Source organism: Vicugna pacos, chromosome 10, assembly GCF_048564905.1.
Source record: "Vicugna pacos chromosome 10, VicPac4, whole genome shotgun sequence".
Lineage (NCBI taxonomy): Eukaryota > Metazoa > Chordata > Mammalia > Artiodactyla > Camelidae > Vicugna > Vicugna pacos.
In genome coordinates, this window is record NC_132996.1 from 64,317,974 (window position 1) to 64,337,704 (window position 19,731).

At 38.1% G+C, this 19,731-nt stretch overlaps 1 protein-coding gene across 3 annotated transcripts; it reads left to right on the forward strand.

The window, feature by feature from the left end:
* Positions 1-1,088: 1,088 nt before the first annotated feature.
* FAM111B (FAM111 trypsin like peptidase B) lies at positions 1,089-11,953 on the forward strand. 3 transcript variants are annotated; one of them, XM_006214907.4, is made up of 4 exons: positions 1,115-1,202; positions 2,038-2,088; positions 2,953-3,062; positions 9,703-11,953. In XM_006214907.4, exons 3-4 carry the CDS (start codon positions 2,988-2,990, stop codon positions 11,821-11,823), a joined length of 2,196 nt encoding a protein of 731 aa, XP_006214969.4. In that variant the 5' UTR covers positions 1,115-1,202; positions 2,038-2,088; positions 2,953-2,987; the 3' UTR covers positions 11,824-11,953. The 3 variants fall into 3 exon arrangements, with proteins under 3 accessions (XP_072826110.1, XP_006214969.4, XP_072826109.1); XM_072970008.1 differs by having other exon boundaries at positions 1,135-1,202; positions 2,956-3,062; XM_072970009.1 differs by lacking the exon at positions 2,038-2,088 and having other exon boundaries at positions 1,089-1,202.
* Positions 11,954-19,731: the final 7,778 nt, after the last annotated feature.

Here is a 19,731-nt window from a genome sequence, read left to right on the forward strand (position 1 = left end):
CGATTATTGTTTCTCTGTATATATTTTACATTAAGTCAAATGAGGAAAAGCTTTCATGATTATTCCAACACCATCGACTTTTACATAAATGCTTGTTTTTTGCTATTTCAAAAGAACTGTCACCATCACAACATCAATTATATTGTCCCCTTCTTTGAACAGCTTTTCAAAAACAGCACCCAATACTGAAGGCATCCTCTCCTCTCCAATGTCTTAAACAGTAAGATGTTTCCTCAAGCCCCTCCTTTGGTCGTCAGTTTGGAGACCCCCAAATCTGCAGCCCTCTCCTCAGGACTGTAAAATTCTGCGTATATTAATGCGCGTCCTGGGAACCAGGAGTGCAGGTCCTGGCCTCTCCCTCCCGGCTGGAGAACCTTCAATAGCCTCTAGGCGAAGCTGGCTGCTTTGCCGAGGGACACCAAGTCCGCTGCCTGCTTTGGACCATTTCACGCTCTGGAGCCTCCGCCGGGAGGCTCACCCCACAGCTGCCGCTCAACTCACCCTGCGGCGGCTTGAAGGGCTGCAACCGCCGCGCACCCAGCACCCATGCCCGGGCTGTTCGCCCTGAGGCTCGGGCTCGGGGGTGCGCTGCTCCTGCTCGGCGGGGCCGCCGGGGAATCAGACCCACCCCACCCCCACCCCCACCCCCACCCCCACCCCAGGGAGAGGCGAATCCTCCGGCTCCTCTCTCTCCCGCCCAGCGTTCCCTCAGCTCCTCTCGTCGCGACAGAGGACGCAGGTGGGCGGGAAGGGATGGAGGGGAATGGTTGCTCCGAGTTTGTCCCGGAACGAGGAATCTGGCTGTGGACCGAGTGTGGGGAGTGCGTGGATGCGTGGGACCGAGGCGGGATCATCGCGACAAGTAGGGCGGGTAGGCGGGCATCACAGCCCCCCCCCGGGGGGCTGGCCTTGCGACCCACGGGCGTAGTGGGATTCACATCCATCTTTTCCCGCGGCCCGACTCGGCCAATCGGCTTCTGACGCGAGTGAGTCAGTGTCCAATGAGAGCAGACAATGAGCCTCCTACCTCGCCGCCCATTGGCCAGGTCCTTGGGAGGATGGGCTTTCCTTCTTTCCGATAAGATTTCCTGAAAGGGCCCGCCAAAAGCCGTCATCGCCGAGTCTTGAGGACTTTAGTTCGGAGATCTCCGGCACCGGCACCGGCACCGGCACCAGCACTGTTGGGCAGATTCTCCGCTTCTGTGAGTGGCTCCTCTTTTCTCTAAAGAGACATGGAGTTTTTAGGCGGTGGCTGTCAAGGGCACTAGTTAGAAGGATCTCAGCCCAGAGCCAAGGCGGTTTTGGCGGGGAAGGAGGCAGAAACAGCTTTCCATTGTAGGGCGCTCCCTCCCTACTCCCAAGATTCAAAGGCCAAGAATTTTAGCCCTGGAATGACACTTTGAGATAGTCTAGGTAGCTGTTCCAACCAACGTGTTGTGCACCTTTGGTGGGAGAAGGGTGTATAGTAAAAGTACAAATCCCATACATGCAACCCCAGACAACCTGAATCAGATCTTTGAGGATGGGAATCCGATATCTTTTTTAAACAAACTCAGAGAGGGCCATTTTCAGAAACAATCAAATTTTGGTCTAAACCAAACTCTTTAATTTACAAACGAGGAAAGCGAGATTCCTAAGAGGGCTATAGGGAGATGGTTTGATATTTCGGGGTGGGGGTGGGGTTCTTTCATGGCCCTAGGTAGTTCTTCCACTGCTGCTCTGATCAGGTCCCAGCTGAACACCTAAGGGGAACTGTCTTCATATATCCCGAGTTCTCTCTCCGAGCAGGTCTCTCCCTTCTGTATCCTTTAAACTCCTGCCACCTGGATCTCTCGGCTCTCTCTCTTCCAATCAGGAGTTCTGCTGGCTCTTCTTTGCTGCCCACTCCTTGCACCTTGGCCAGGAATCTCTCAGGGCAGTCAGGTGGAGGCATCACAGGGTGCACCTCATTTGTCTCTGCCTTTAACTGCATGATGTCCAGTTCCTTGCAAATTATTGTTTATTTATTTTGCCTATTTTGTCTTGTTTTGCTTTCAGACTGGAGGGGTAAATCTGGTCCCTGTTACTTTATTTGGGCAGAAATCCAAGGTAATGGCTGTTTTAATGTTCTTGTCTACTAGTCCTGTCCTCTGTGTCACTTCTGGATCTGTTTCTGGTCATTAGTTTCTCTCCTCATTATGAGTCATATTTCCAGCTTCTTTTTATGCCTGGTAATTTTTTATTGGATATCAAGCTTTGTCAGCTTCACCTTGTTTGAGTGCTAGAAATGTTTATCTTCCCATCAGTATTCTTGGGCTTGTTCTAGTGTCCAGTTGTGTTCTTTGGAAACAGTTTCATCCTTCCAAGACTTGCTTCCAGTCGGACCAGAGCAGCCTTTAGTCTAGGGCTAATTTTGTCCCACTGTAGAGGCTGAACACCTGATAGGTTGTGAATTATGAAGTTTTCTAGTTTGGCTTTTGGGAACAGAAACTATTCTCAGTCCTGTATGAACCTCAGAATTATTCCATTTTCTCCCTTTGGGTGGTTCTTCCCCTGCTTCCAACATCATCACACTCATGCACTGACTGAAAGCTGAAATTTCAGGGTTACCTGCTACAGATCTCTGACACTCTCTCCATCTGGGTAGCTGTAGCCTTCTAGTACTCAGCCCTACAAACTCCAGCTACCTAGGTCTCCTCTGACTCTTAACTTGTCTTCTCAACTCAGGGAAACTGCCAGGCTCTGCTTGTGTCTCCTTTCCCTGAGATGTAGCCTGGAAACACTTCCCAGACTGTAAGCTAGATGTTCCTAGCTTACCTCTGATTTCCCTCTCTCAGGGATCAGAGATCACTCTTCTGCTCTGCCTGATAGCCAGTATGTGAAAATTTATTATTTCATATATCTTGTGTTTTATTGTTTTAGTCATTACAAGTAGGAGGGTAAATCCAATCCATGTTTCTCTGTCTTGGCCAGCAGTGGAATTGAGTTACATTCTCTCAGAACTCATTATGAATTCCGTGAAGGCTGAAGAGTCATCCAGTGCTATGGAAAATGAACAGAGTACCAGACCTGAAATTTCAGAGGTATGTCCACTTCTTAACGACTCTTTGCTGGAGCAACACTTCAACCACAGTACTATATTAGGATCCTGGAAGGGGACAAGTGCATAAAGTATAGCAGTTATAACCCCTTCTCTTGTGTTGTTTAAAATACACTTTGGGAGATCATACATATAAGTGTTTGTCTAAAACAAAATGATAGTGTATGAGTTAACAAAGCAAAATGTACCTTGTTAGACAACAAGGTGACTAAGAGTATAGACACTTAATAACATTGGAAATAGAGATGGGCAAAACTAATAATGTAGTTAATGTTCACTGAGAAATTACTGTGGACCTGGAATTCGGCTTGTCACTTCCTACGGATTATCTCATTTAATATTTAATACAACTCTGTGCAATAGATATTATTATCATCCCTACTTTACAAATGAAGAAACTGAAATTCAATTTTCTTAAAGTTGCAAAAGTAATGGACTTCAGAGCAAGGATTTGAAAACCCAGGCAATCAGACTTTAAAACCCGATTTGTAACCAACACACTGTTTTACTCAAAATATTCAAAATGATGATACTAAATCAAGATTTAAACAAGTGCTTTTAGCACAGAGAAGAGTACAATTAAGCACTCAAGAAATTAAGGTCCTGTCTTTTGAGAAAGATCTTAAAGAATGAACAAAATTTCACCAGGTAGATGAATCAAGCATGAGGAATAATCTGAGTAAGGCCATGTCACATGAAAACATATTTGAGGAACAGTAGAGCTAGACTTGATGGTATGTAAGGAGAATTCAAGAATGTGGTAGGCAAATTACTCTAGGAAGATAGTTTGGTACAAGATCACAGTAGGCTTTGTATCAGTGAGAATGTTTTATTTTGTCAGGGGAAAAAATCCTATAATTGTGAAATAACAAAATGTATTCATTAGATTAAAATCAAATAAAATTTAAAATTAATTTTCTCTGTGCACTCTCCATATTTCAAGTGCTCAGTAGCCATATGTGGCTGATGGCTGCCATATTGGACAAAGCAGATATAGAACATTTCTGTCATTGTAGGAAGCTCCACTAGGCAGTGCTGCTCTAGATTAAGGAACTCTGTGGCCTTGCTACTCAAAGTGTGGTCCACACACCAGCAGCACTGATATCACCTGACAGATTCTTAGATCTGCATGATCTTCATTTTAAGATACCCGAGGGATTCATAAACACATTAAAATTTGAGAAACACTGTTCTAAAATAAGGTTCTACTGATAGAGTCTGTGTGGTGAAATTCATCAGGCTTATCAACATTATTTGCTAATATTTATTTAGTTTGAAAAGCTTTGTTTCAAAAAAAAAGGCATTTTTAACCCCTTGAGGAAAAATATAGGGATTCATCGGTTCACGCAGCTGGAAGGTGCAGAGTACAGCTGACCTTTCATTTAGCAGGACACAGTATTTTCAAGGACTTGTTTATGTTTTCAGTGTCTGTTGCTGTGCTTCCCATGTACCCCTCTGGCTGGCTTTCTGCATAGTGACATTACAGCTGCAGTAATTTCAAAGTTCATTCTTCATTATCCAAATAATGAGTCTACCCTGTTACCCTGAGGCAACTTCTCTTTGCTATCTAATTTTCTTAAGTTGAGTAGCTCAACCATTCCTGTACAAACCTTGTGACTAAGGAGGCACCTAAAGCAATCAAGATCTATTCCTGAACTGGCATGAATTCATTTTTGTACACATTTATGACTGATAAAAAAATGGGAGAGAGGAAGAACAGCTTTTTGGAAAATAGCTGCTGTATCTTTTACTTTCTTGACCTCCGTGTTTAGGTATTTGGATTTTATTCTGTAAGTAAAGAAGTATTTAAAATTCTTCTCGTATTATTTACAAGGAAAGATTTAAATTAAACTTTAAGTTAAATATTCATGTTAAAATGTCTAGGGCTATGCTGTTCAATATGGTAGCTGTTAACCACTTGTGGCCATTTAATTTCAAGTTCAGCTTAACTAAAACTAAATAGTGAAAAAAGTGAATCCTCAGTTGTACTGACCACATTTCAAGTACTCCATAGCCACATGTGGCTTCACTTGAACAGCGAAGATGTTGAACTTTTCCATCACTGCGGAAAATTCTATTAGATAGTACCAGTCTAGGCCACTCACTTATAGAACAGAACTACAATGTAAAACTTCCAAACTGTCTGGAGGAAAAATGGAATGATGTGTGGAAAAGGGAATCTAAAAGAAGCAATAAAAAAGGAGAATATAAATCTAGGAAAAGTGGAAAAAACAGAATGTACACCAAAAGCCAATAGAAATGAATACCAAAAACAAAAATTTGATTATCTTTAGTGGTTGCATGAAACACTTAAACTTTTATCATTATCTTTTAATTTGTTTATTTTATATACAGTAAAATTCAGTGTGGTTTTTTGTTTTTTGTTTTTTTTGGTGTATAGTTCTGTGGCTTATGACAAACACCTACAGTCATGTAACCATGGCCAGAATCAAGAGACAAAACAGTTCCATCACCTTAAATACTTCCCTTGTGCTCATCCTTGTCCTCCACCTACCCCAACCCCATCCATATATCTTCTTTGGTCAAGTGTTTATTAAAATAGTTTGCTCATTTTTATATTGGTTTGTTTAATTTCTTATTGTTGAGTTTTGAGAATGCCTTATGTATGTTGGTAACAAAAATCCTGCAGGAAACAGTTTGTTAAATAATCATTAGAAACATTTCTTTTACAATCAGTGAGAATAGAGGAATGCTCATTATTACTGACTCTATTTAGCTGGTGATTACATAATCATCATTACATCACACTATACTGCTGATTCTAGCCAGTACAATAAGATAAGAAAAATAAATAAAAATACAGTTAAGAATTGAAAAGGAAAGAACAAAACATATTTGTAAAATAGTCACAGAAAATATGATTGCCTACTTTGAAAACAAAAAAGATCTATAGACCACATATAGAAATGATTATAATTTAGCAAGTTGGCTAGATTTTAAGGTTGATATTTACAAAAAGATGGATTTATCTTGATCGGTAATAATCAGAAAGCATATATCACAAAAATTATTTTATGATGTCTAGAAAAATACCCATTACTTAAGAATAAATGTAAGAAATGATTTGTAAGTCCTTTATATACAAAATTATAAACTTTTGTTAGAAGATATGAAAGGAGACTTAAGTCAATGTCAAGATATACGATATTCATGACTAGGAAAACTCAATATTATTAGAATGCCAGTCCTTCCCAAATTCATTTATTGATTTAATATGAGCCCAATTAAAAGTCCAAGAGTTTCTTTTTTTTCTTTTTTTAACCTTTCTCTTTTTTGCATATAGGAAAACTTTTTTTACTGATATATAGCTGGTTTACAATGTTTCAGGTGTACAGTAAAGTGATTCAGTTTTATATATACATAATATATAATATATATATGCATACAAACACCTATTCTTTTTTAGATTCTTTTCTATTATAGATTATTACAGGAAATTGAATATAGTTCCCTGTGCTATACAGTAGGTCTTTGTTGTTTATTTTATATATAGTTGTGTGTATATGTTAATCCCAAACTCCTACTTTATCCCTCCCCTCCCACCCCTTTCCTCTTTTGGTAACCATAGTTTGTTTTCTATGTGAGTCTATTTCTATTTTGTAAATAAGTTCATTTGTATCATTTTTTTAGATGATGTAAGTGATATCATATGATAGTTGTCTTTCTCTGTCTGACTTATTTTACTTAGTGTGATAATCTCTAGGCCCATCCATGTTGCTGCAAATAGCATTATTTCATTCTCTTTTTATGGCTGAGTAGTATCCCATTGTGCTTGTTTGTGTGTGTGTGTGTGTGTGTATACCAAATTTTCTTTATCCAACAATAATCTGTTGGTAGACATTTAGGTTGCTTCCATATCTTGGCTATTGTAAATACTGCTGCTGTGAACATTGGGGTGCATGTATCTTTTTGAAGTAAAGTTTTCATCTCTTCTGGATATATGACTAGGATTGGGATTGCTGGATCATGGGTAAGTCTATTTTTAGTTTTTTAAGGAACCTCCATGCTGTCCTTCATAGTGGCTTCACCAATTTACATTCCCACCAATAATAAAAGGGTTCCCTTTTTTTCACACCCTGTCCAGCATTTGTCATTTGTAGACTTTTTGATGATGGCTGTTCTGACCAGTGTGAAGTGATACCTCATTGTAGTTTTGATTTGCATTTCTCTGATAATTAGCCATATGGAGCATCTTTTCATGTGCCTGTTGGCCATCTGTACAACAGTTTATTTTTCTGGTACCTAACAAGATGACCAAAATTTAATGGAAGAGCCAATAGCCAAGACATTTCTGAAGATAAAGTGTAAAGTGAGGGAAATTTGTCCTATGAGACATGAATGCTTACTATAAGGTTGTAGTAATTAAGATTATTTGGCACAGATGTGGAAAAATGTACCACTGGAACAGAGCAGAGAGAAGAACATAAAATCTATGAAAATATATTTGTATTACTTTGTTAGGGCTTCCATAACAAAATACCACAAACTGGATGACTTAAACACAGATGTCTGTTGTCTCACAGTTCTGGAGTTTCAAAATCCAGAGTCAAGTCATTAGTAGGGTTGGTGCCTTGTGATCTTTGTGAGGGAAGAATTTGTAGGCGGTCTCTCTCCTTGGCTTGTTGATGGGTAACTTTTTCCTGTGTCTCTTCATATTATCCTCCCTCTGGATGTGTCTATCTCTGTCCAAATGTCCCCTTTTTATAAGGACATCATTCTTATTGGATTAGGGATCAACTCTATCTCAGTATTACCCCATCTTAACAAATGACATCTACAACAACCCTGCTTCCAAATAAGGGAATTTTCTGAAGTACTGGGAGTTAGGACTTCAAAATACAAATTTTGTGACAGGACATAGTTTAGCCCATGATCTTATATGGCAAAACTGGCCATACCAATCAGTGGAGAAAGGATGAGCAATTCAATTAGTAGTCCCTGTAGGAAAAGCAAGCCACAAACTCAGAGGATATATGTTTAAAACATATAGTGAATAAACAATTTGTGTCTAGAATATATAAAGTACTTTCAATAATAAAAGGAAAACTAATCCTTATAGAAAACTGGGTAAAAGTCATGAACAGTCAGAAGTACGAAGAAAGGGCTCAACCTCATTAATAATTCAACTACCAATAAGATACCATTTCACACTCACAAGATTGGCAAACACTAAAATGTTGAGCAATGCCAAGTTCTGATGAGGATGTAGAGGCATGAGAACTCTCATTTCCCACTGGTGGAGGTGTGGGATGGTACAACCATTTTGTAAATAACTTGACAGTATTTAATAAGGGTGAGAATGCATATATCTTAAAGTTGAGCAATTCAGCTCTGAAGTCTGTACCTGGGAGACCCTCTTGCACATGTGCACCAGGAAACACATTCAAGGATATTCATAGCAGAACTGTACCACTATTTTTAGTAGGAAAAAAAACACTTTGGAAACAACTGACATGTGCATAAGCACTTAATTTCTTCAATGGATTCTGTTTAACTGTGGAGGTGAATGTAAAACTCCATCAATGAGAATGAATCGTAAAAGAATAGTGAAACAAATTGCAGAAGACACAGTCAGTAGGATGTATTTATGTAAAATCAAAAACAGACAAATCTAAAGAGTGTGCTACTTACACTTTTACTACATTGTATGTATGGCCCTAAAGAATGTGTTGCCATCAGATTATCAAAACTTTTTCCCAGGCTATTGCCAACTGATTGTGTGCACGTATATGTTTTGAATATACATTTGTGTATCTACCCAATCCTGTGATTTATTAATCACTTCAGTATCTTTCCTTAGTGCTGTTGAAACCATGTACAGGATAGAAACTAAACAGTAAATATTTAATGGGTCTTTTTGAAAGGTAATGTTTTATTTTTTTTTTAATTTTTAAATTGAATTACAGTCAGTTACAATGTGTCAGTTGCTGGTGTACAGCACAATGTCCCAGTCATGCATACACATACATATGTTTGTTTTCATATTGAAAGGTGATGTTCAAAATGTCCAAAAGATACATTAAATAAGTCCAGGTTTATTAGTAAGTAAATAAATGTAAATTTAAGAAACAGTCAAACTAGATGGCATTTCCTCTCTCAATTGCCAAACATTTAAAATACTAGTACTGAAATCCTTTTGAAGAATTAACCATAATGTTGACCTCCTTGGGCAACAGGGGAGAGCAGGGAGGATGAGTTGATGTGACTTTCCTAGAAAGCAGTTTGCCAGTATATATGCTGTGAAGTGCATTTATAATCTTAGTCTTAGTATTTCCACTGCTGGGAATCTAGCATAGGGAAATATTAAGACTTCAGACAAAATGTCTTATGTATAGAAAAGTTTGTCATATTTAGAGTGGTAAAGAACTGGAAACAATCTAAATAACAAAAAAATGGATTAGGTATTATTGTATAGTGGAATATCATATAGCCTCTCAAACTGTGTTTTCCAAGGTTTTTTAATAACATGCAAAAGCACCAGCAGATTGCTCAGTGAATAATAAACTCATGTGCAGCCCAGCATAATGTAATTTTATAGTTAGAAAAACATGAAACATTATTAAAGCTGAATCTTATTAAATTTTAATCTTTCTTTTTTGAAGGATATTCTTATGAGGCAGACATGTTCTGGCACACCTGCTGATACATCTCTGTCCGAAACACAGGAGTGCATCAGCACCATTAAGCTTGAGAGTGAAGTCAGTAGGCATGAAACATCCCCTGAAACTCAGAACCCACACTGGAGCACCAATGAAAAATGTCATTTCACCTTTTCTTTGGAGGAAAGCTCCAGGAAGGCAGACCGTAGTGTGTTTACGGCACGTGGTGGACTCAATGAGAATATCTACTCAGCTCTGAGAGATAATGACTTCTTCTGTGAAAGGATGATGAATCATTTAAATAAGAACATTATTGTTGATGGAGAAAAAAAAATACAAGGATATGTAAATTTAGGAATGCCTCTCAGGTGCCTACCTAGAGATTCCCATTTTAAAATAAGGTTTGGTCAGAGTAGGAATAACCAGGAAAATGGTGATCAGATATTACGCAAATGTGAAAATCCAAACAATGAATGCATTCTTTTTAATGTTTTTGCCATTGGGAAGACCCTAAAGAAAATTGTTCAGATCAAGGAACTTCATGAAAAAGGAAGTACACTTTGTATCTATGCCTTGAAGGGTGAAACCATCAGAGAAGCCCTGTGTAAGGATGGCCGATTTCGTTCTGACCTGGACACATTTGAATGGAAATTAATAGAAGATTATAACAAAATTCATGGAAAACAGTCCACAGTGGATGAAATATCTGGAAAAAAATTAGAAATGGAAATTTTTAGAAAACGATTTATCAGGAAAGATACCCATAAAAATATTAAACAGGAAGACGAAAATGCCACTGATGAAATCAGTCCACAGGATTTGATACAGTCTAAAAGCAAAGCCCATGAACCAGAGAAAGATGGAGAGACTGAAGGTGTAGGACACAAAACAGAAAAAATTCTCCCACTTCAAAGTCTAGGGCATGATATTAAATATAAGACTCATCCAACAACTTCTAAAAATAAGCATTCTTATAATAATCGTTTCAACAAAAAATGTAGAGGGGGGACCTCACAAGTTAGGCAAAGGCCCCATCTGCATATGCAATATGTTATTAATCAGTTTATCCAGAGGAAGGCAACAAATCTCTGGCTAAAGAATTTACAAAAGTTGGACCAAGTTATAATGCAACAATATCCAAATTTTAATCAAGATGCATGTTGGATGAGGCAGTATTTTTGGGAAGAACGGAGGAAAACAAAACAGTCAACGTTTAAACAATTCAATTGGTATAAAAAGGACTTTGGAAAAGTGACCAAAAATTCTACTTCAGTCGTAACCTGTGAACATCTTATTCATCTTAGTAACTCAGTTGGTTTCATGAAATGGGACAATAATGGAAACACAGGCAATGCTACTTGCTTTGTCATCAACAATGGTTATGTTTTCACCTGTCGACATGTTTTACATCTCATGGTGGGAGAAGGCACACATCCAATTCTGTGGCCAAATATCATAAGCAAATGTGCAAAGATAACTTTCACTTATAAAAAGTTCTGCCCTCCTCATGTTGATTGGTTTTCCATTGAGCCGTGGTTTGCTGTGTCGGATGAAACTCAAGACTATGCCGTTTTAAAACTAAGTGAAAATGGAAATGGATTTCCTCCAGGCCTATTTGGACAAGTTTCCTCTGAACCATCTAGTGGTTTGATCTATTTAATTGGTCACCCAGAAGGTCAGATCAAGAAAATAGATGGTTGTGCTGTGATTCCTTTCAAGGAACGGCTTGAGAGGTACCAAGAACAAGGTCCAGATACGGTTGCCGCTTCCAATGCTTGCCCTATGTTTACCCAGAGAAGTTTCCCATCTGCGGTTTGGCGCACTGACACACTTAGTTATGATACTTGTTTTTCTAGTGGGTCCTCTGGCTCCCCAGTGTTTAACGCAGATGGTAAATTGGTTGCTATGCACTCCTTTGGGCATTTTTATAAACGTGGAGGTTGGGTTTATGCCCTTATTGAATTTGGCTATTCTATGGATTCAATCCTTAGTGATATTAAACAGAATAATGAAAGTTTGTACAAAGAATTAAGTGAAGAGAAAAATGAGAACCACAATGAAGAGAAAGGTAACACACAAGAGTCGTCATTCCAAGGTCATCAGATTGAACCCATGGAACATTAGGGAAAAGATGCTGCTTTCAAAAAAATATGCCAATAATTTTAAGTATTTGTGACTTTCTTTAACGTATAATGAATATTACTTCTTAATCAGAAAACTTTCAGAGAATCATGTAGATGTACAAAACACATATTAGAGCTCAAATAAATATTGATTTTTTTTCTCATTGGCTTTTTTTTTTTAAACGATCTCAAGCCTCACTTAAAATACTCAGGTTGGGAGGTATAAACTACTGGGTGTAAGACAGGCTACAGGGATGTTCTGTACAACACAGGCAATACAGCCAATATTTTATAATAACTGAAAGCATAACCTTTGAAAATTGTATAAAAATGGAAAATAATCTGAAAAATATATATATATAACTGAATCACCTTGCTGTACACTGAAACTAACACAATATCGTAAATCAACTATACTCAATTTGAAAAAGAATAAATATTAAAAAATTGTATTAAAATTATAAAAAAAATTTAAAAAATACTTAGGTCACTTCTACACATACAAATAGTTGGGTATTTGCCATTCTAAATGCCTAGGATGGTACATCCATTCCCTTCTTATAACTGGTGAAGTGATTATTGTTCTCTGCATAACAAGATAATGGAGAAATAAACCTTTAGAGTTAAGGAAAAAAGATGTATCCTTCTTCTACAACCCCAAATTCTTTGGCAATCATACTTTTTCCCCCTGCTAGGCCACTGTGACATCAGCCTCTAATGTAACAGAAAAATAGAAAATCCAGATTTTCAGTTCTTTCCTCTAGTGCTTCCTTTCTCTGGCAGATATAAATGACTTGCTTAGTCTCTATTCTCAGCCTCTCATGTTCAAAGTCTAGAGAGCTAACTGCTAAATATCTCCATCCATAATTTGCAACCAGATTTCTCAATAGAAACCAGATTCCTCTAAATAGATGCACTTGCATGGTAGTTGGAAGATAGAAATAAAATGGGGGCCATCTTCTGCTCCATCTTCTGGCAAACAAAGTCAGAAAAGTGAGTGTCTAGAGGTAGTAGTGCTGGCCACAGTGTCAGTATCTAGTCATCAGCTTCATGACAGCAGGAGTAACTGCAGCAGAATCAGCACCCAGAATTAGCAGTGCTATGCCTGGTCATTGACTTGGATGGGGTGGAGAGGCATTTGGAACAGCTTTCTGATTCCTGGATGGCAGCCAACAGGTCGTGTCCTTGAACTCAATAATTCTGATGTTGGCCCCTTGAATCCTACTGCTTTTATCATCCTAAAGGTTTTCCAGCACTACCCCTTCTGTTAAATCTCTGATATACCCTCCATACCAACTAGCAGTTGATTGAACTGTCCAAATACACGATGGTCTCTCAGCCATGCGAAAGCCAGAAATCTGACTCAGAGATATTGTTGGTTCAGAAACCCTACATCTGCCTGTCTATTAGAAAGGATGTAGAAACAACTGCTGAATTTCCAAAATAAACTAGTAGCTTAAACGAGAGAGGCTTATTTCTCTCTCATGTGATAATCTAAACATATAGTCTTCTGGGGTTGTGGGAGATGTGGGTTGTCAAGATACTAGGTTTCTTCCATCAAGTTACATTACACCACAATCCTCAACATGCTACATGGTCCAGGATGATTGCTAAACTTCCAGCCAACATGCCTACACCACAGCTGGGGGTCAGAGGAAAAGTGCACGAGGAGCGTATACCTCTTTCTCTTAAGAACGCAATCTGGAAAAACTGCGTTTATCACACATGTTCAGACCCATTGTCTACCAACTTGGTCACATAGCTCACTTAGCAGAACATCAGGCTGTGAAATGTAGCCCTGATTCTGGATGACCAGATGCCCAGCCTAAATTCTATTACTTTGGAAGAAAGGGAAAACGGATATTGAGTGTTGGTACCCAAGTAGTCTTAACCACGGTCCCACCCGTTTAGCCCCTCTATTATCTATATATATACCCTTCTTTCTGCATATGAAGCACACCTACCCACTCCCAAGATAGTCCGGGATTTCTGGGTAACATGCACTTCTCTGCATCACATCTGAATGCAGCTCTTCATGGTCCAGAGACATATCTGCCCATTCCCTCCCCCAACTTATTCTCACACCCAATATACCATAGTGGCGTATGGCCAAAATCCAATAACACATTTTCAGTCGGAAAAGGGGAGAGTGGAAAATACAGCAGTTACAATCCCACAGCAATTATCAAATCCTGTTCTGCAGGAATTGCTGGGGTGTCCTATTCTGGCAGGGAGGACAATTTATGGTTAACTCAAGTTGAACTCTTGGTTACAGCTCATTGGAGTTCAAACTGCCTTGACTGGCTCTCAAAGCCATAGATTTGGTCCTTCAAGGTGTTCTTTTCTGTCCATTGTTTCCTGTGGCAATTTCCTTCTCTTTTTAATGTCTAGTTCTATTAAATTTGGACTTAGGTACAGTAAAATACATCCTTCTTGGTGTACAGGTCTGTGAATTCTGACTAACATATATTCAAGTAACTACTACCCAGTCAAAAAGCGAAGCAGTTTTTTTATATATATATATATATAAAATATAACTACACCACTGTCAGCATGCTTGCAAAAATTTAATGATAATTTCAGTCAGGATATATCTTTCCCTGACTTCTCTATAATTTGTTTTAATTTTTGTTTCGCATCTGGATCATACAAATCACAATTCAAACAGTCTCCACAATGTATTTGGTTGTGTGAGTCTCAAGTCACTTTCAATGTGTATGAGCGCCCTTTCTCTTTATTTTTTCCAGACACTTACTTTTTGAAGAAAGTGGGTCATACGTGTCCTGTAGAACAGTCTACATTCTGGACTTTGCTGTTTCATCCCTATGGTGTCACTTTATGTGTCGTTGTAGTCCTTGTATTTCCTGTAAACTGGGGTTAAGTCTAGAAGGTTGATTATGTTCAGTTCAGCTTTTTGCCAAGAATACTTCCCAGGAGGGGCCAAGAGGTGCTGGGGCTTCCTCTTTCATCTGATCCTTTCCGGGGGGCCAGTATCTGATCCTTGTTTGCATTAGCATCTTGAAACTTAGTGTATGTCTCACTGGCTTCCTATAACTGAATGCTGAAGGCAGACTCTCTGCCAAGTGTACCACTTTAAAGAACTAAGTCAAAATCATTTTCCACCTCTTTTTATTAAGAATCTTTAATATCCACTCCCACAAGTATTCCCTGGTTTTTGACGGCAGAGTTTAGCAAACCACAAGTATTCCCTGGTTTTTGACGGCAGAGTTTAGCAAACTCTAAAAATTCTTTCTGCATAAAACACTTTCTCACATATTCTGCAAATCACCCTCAGATCAGAGTAAATGTGTGTGAACCAGTGTGATGGTTCATGTTTTTTGTCAACTTGATGGGGCCACAAGGTGACTGGATATTTGGTCACACATTATTCTAGGTGTTTCTGTGAGGCTGGTTTTGGATAAGGTTAACATCTCAATCAGTTGACTAAGTAAAGCATATTGCCCTCCCTGGTGTGGGTGGGCCTTGTTCAATCAGTTGAAGGTTTATTCAGGGAAATACACACTCTGTAGCAGAGTGCCATCCATCTCACTCAGAAGGCAAAGCAGTAGATACACATTCTATTGGCAGAAGGCAGGCCATCTCGAAAGGCCAAAGAGAGCAATGACCAAGAGGTGCAGGGTTGTTCATTTTTATGGGCTCGGTAACTTCATAGGCTAACAAGTGGGAGGATTATTCCAGCTACTTTGGGGAAGGGGTAGGGATTCCCAGAAATTGGGTCACCGCCCACTTTTTGACCTTTTATGGTCAGCTTAGAAACCCTCATGGCACCTGTGGGAGTGCCATTTAGCATACTAATGTATTACAATGAGTGTATAATGAGGCTCAAGGTCTACTGGAAGTCAAATCTTCTGCCATCTTGGTTCTATCGCTGTGGCATTCCTTCAGTGATTGTGCCCTCACTCCTTCCTTCCTGTCTCACCAGCAGGAGCATGCCCTTTTCCTGGCTAGGGCCAAAGCCCAAGAGAGGCAAACAGAAAGACACAGTGGCTTCTAGGTCCAAGCCCAGCACGTTTTGGTTCTATGTACATTTTGCTGCCCAAAGCAAGTCCTGTGGTCCAGCCTGATGTTAATCAGGTGAGGAGGAACTGCAAAGTCACGGGGCAAAAGGTGTATATACAGAGATGGGTGGAGACTCGAGGACAATTTCCCACACTCAACATCCAGTTCTCTGAGGACATTCCAAAATAGATACGAAAAATAGAATTAGGGTTCTCCAAATCCCCAGGAAATCAAAACAAATGTTTTCAAAAGCAAAATTTCATAAAGCTCTACAAAACTTTCTTTTTAATCTAGAAGACTTTTTTTAAAGATTTTATTTTTTTATTTTATTTTATTTTTATTTATTTGTTATTGGAGGTACTGGGGATTAACCTAGGACTTTGTGCATGCTAAGCATGCACTTATCACTGAGTTATAACCCCACCCACCAAAGTTTTAACAGCAAACATGTATATTTAATGTGGAATGTATGTGCATTTTAATGTATTGAATAGGCTATGAAATGTGTCCTAGAAAAGCACTCTGCTTAGAATCTACATTGTATTAAACTGCTCTGGGTCCATGAATGTGTGCATCATATTCATCCAACTCTGTATCCCCAATTTCCAGCACAATCTCTCATACAAAGCAGGAATCAACATGTATTCTAAACAAATGAAAGTGTGTTGGAAATTATATTATGTGTGGACCTTTTCCATCTTCCCTGTTTGAGAGCAGGGCTCTTGTCAACATTTCACCTTTTATAAAGTCCAGCACAGGGCCTTGTAAATTGTAACTGCAAGTTTATGTGTTAATAAATGATTGGATGACTGAAAAAAAAAAAGTAGAATGAGGTGAGCCACTGTGACTTTTATGCAGTGAAATATTAAAAGCAACCATGTTCCAATAAAAAGACTTTGGCCTTTAGTTTCAGATGGGAGTTTAAATCTTCCTAAGAATGTTTCTGGGCAATTATTTGCTAATCCTCTGATTTGTGAAGTGAGGGATACGAGATCAGACTTTCCCCACAGGGTTATTGAGAATATTAAGTGAAACAGGCACATACATGTGCCAAGAATAAGTGATGCTCCCAGCAGTTCCCCAGGAGATGATATTTGCCTGTACATCCTCTGGACTCCTTTCATGGACAGACTGTAAGCATCAGCCTGTCAATCAAAGCAGTCAGACAGCCAAGGTGGCCTTTGCCAAAGAATCCCACATCTCTCTCCCCTTTTAAAAATTACAGCATAAGTAATTAACAAGAAAATTTTAAGTGCCAAGAACAGTTGTATTTTGAACTTGATCACATTTTGCCTTATCAAACAGGTATTTATTCACAGTGCTTTCAAGAATTAAGAATGAGTGAGAACAACAAGAAACTTGCATAGGATGCACATGGAATTTTTGTTTACTTAATTGTTGTTGTTTTTACAGAACAGTCATGGCTTTTTAAAATAAACTCTGAATTAAAATGGAAAACAAGGATCTTTCTGTATGATACAATCTTTTCCTACAAGAAGGCCTTGCCAAAATAAATAAATGAATAAATAACAGTAAAAAATACAGATAAGGTTATACTTTTGCATTTTTTATGTAATTTCTTCTATGTTATCTAATTAAGATCTTCTAGCCAGGGTTTTCTATTCAAGAGTGGCAGTAAAAAAAAAAAAATGGCAGTAAACATTCTACAAATAGATCAGTTATCAAAGAATAATTATACCCAAGGGTATTGTTGTTGATATTTTTCCCATTTTAAAATTAGCCATAGAATATGACTGATTGATTAAAATTAATGTTTATAGACCACAGAGTCATATAAGCCTAAGAAAAGCCAGATTGGAGTTATATATACATGTTTTCCAAGGAGTCAGATAAGAGTGTAAACTTTGACATAACAATAGGATAAATTTCTATAGCAGAATAATAAACACAGGAATTATTTATACAAATCGTACTGTATTAAGTCCATTCTGCTCTTAACTGTTTAACTACATAAAAGCCAGAGGCAAAAAATAAAGTGGTATATATGAATGTGGATCAAAATTCATCTCATTCGTTTTATGTTTGACTTTGCCTGAAAAAATTAATTTCTTCCCATCAAGGAAGACGTTTCCCCCAAAATAACTATTTTCTGACTGCATATTAAATGTGGAGGAAAATAACTCTTTGGGGCCAAATTTGAGAAAGCCTTGTCCTCTGTAGGTCTGGTCTAAGAATTTTGAAATAGCCTGTTTGATGAAGCATTGTCAAGGAACCTAAACTACTTTTTTTTAAAATAGGAGTATCATAGTAATTATAAACATTCTGGTCTCTAGAAAACAAAACCAAAAAAAAGTCAAATTCAAATAAATGTAATAGTCAAAAATAGCTTTTTAAAACTTGTTTGGTTTGTAGTCTTGAGAATGTGAAATTTCTTGATTTAGATCTCTCTAGCTATGTTTTGTAACTTTGAAATTAAGACTTCACTTTGTCTGAAACTTGAAGAAAAAAGCAATAACCAAAGTTTGCTACCAAAAATGAAGTGTCAATCTTAGTTTTTTTAAGGTAAAGAACTTCAGTAATATAAATCAAGAAAATGGAAAAGATATAGGGATAATGGGGAAAATGTGACAGTAATTGTTCATCCAAAAAAAAGTTTATTTTCCTGTTACCTGAAGCCAAAATGCGTTTTATTGCAAATATATTTAAGGTTTAAGAATTATTTATTTTATATCCTTTTCCCAATAAGACAACACATAATCTACCAAATTTACATAAATTACATTAAAAGATTTAGGGGAAAAAGAAATCTTGCTACATAGTAGGTTCGATTGCATAGATGTTAAAGGAACACATTTTATACCCACTGTAACAGTAACTTTTTATTATCTTCTTGGGCACTAATATTTCAATAAACAAAATTTATGAGCATGCTGAATTCTTAACATCCATGTCTTAGAAAGTGTTAAGCCTATTGTCTGTTAAATCACTACTTTGTTTATACATTGAAATATACAAAAGGGGAAAAAAAAACCGAAGAAGAAAGAAGGAAGAAGGGAGGGAGGGGAAAACCACAGGAAATAATTCACATCTGCACAAACACATTCTCACTTGACTAACCACTTGTATTTATTGCCATCCTTGGTCTTACTACTCATACTAACTCCACATGCAGTGGCTTCCACAATACCAGTGTCTGTTCCAAAAAGGATGATTTCACTTTTCTTCATAGCTTTCTGAGATCCACTTGTTAATTTCCAAGAAATATCTCACAAGTCTATCAAATATGAATAAGTCAGATAGAATGATAGGATGCTGTTCAATGTTTGCAAGTCACCAGGATAGCTCTCCAAAACAGGATAACTCAGATTGTTCAGCATTTCAACTCTAGTATTCCTTACTACCTTTTACATGTCACTGAAACGTTTGCTGCTTCAGAATCCACACTGAAGAAAAAAAAAAAGAATCAGCCAAATACTAATTGTCTGGTGATTATTGCATGCACTAATCTTAGGGATGTAGAAACCTCTATAAAGATTGAGAATGATAGTAAGTGCTGAAACTTCCGTACAATTTTTTTTTTTTGGTCGTTGCTGCCTTTTTAAATCTTATGCTGTCCAAACTCAGAGAACCGACGTTAGAGGAAGCAATAACTACTTCGGATGTATTGTTTTCAGATTAAGGCCAGTTCCCCCAAATTACCACACATATTGTAGTTACCAACACGTTTCTCAACCCTATCACTTTATATACATCATGTATTCCTCTGTCAAACTGCATAAAAGTTGTCACCGTTGAGACCTCGAGCCCTTCTCAAACACAGCACGTAATACTTGCACGTCTGCCCTCCATGCAGATCGTTAAACAGCGGGTTGCCTTTGCAAGCCCTTTCCAGTCAAGTTCTTTGATTGTCAGCTTTGAGATGCACATA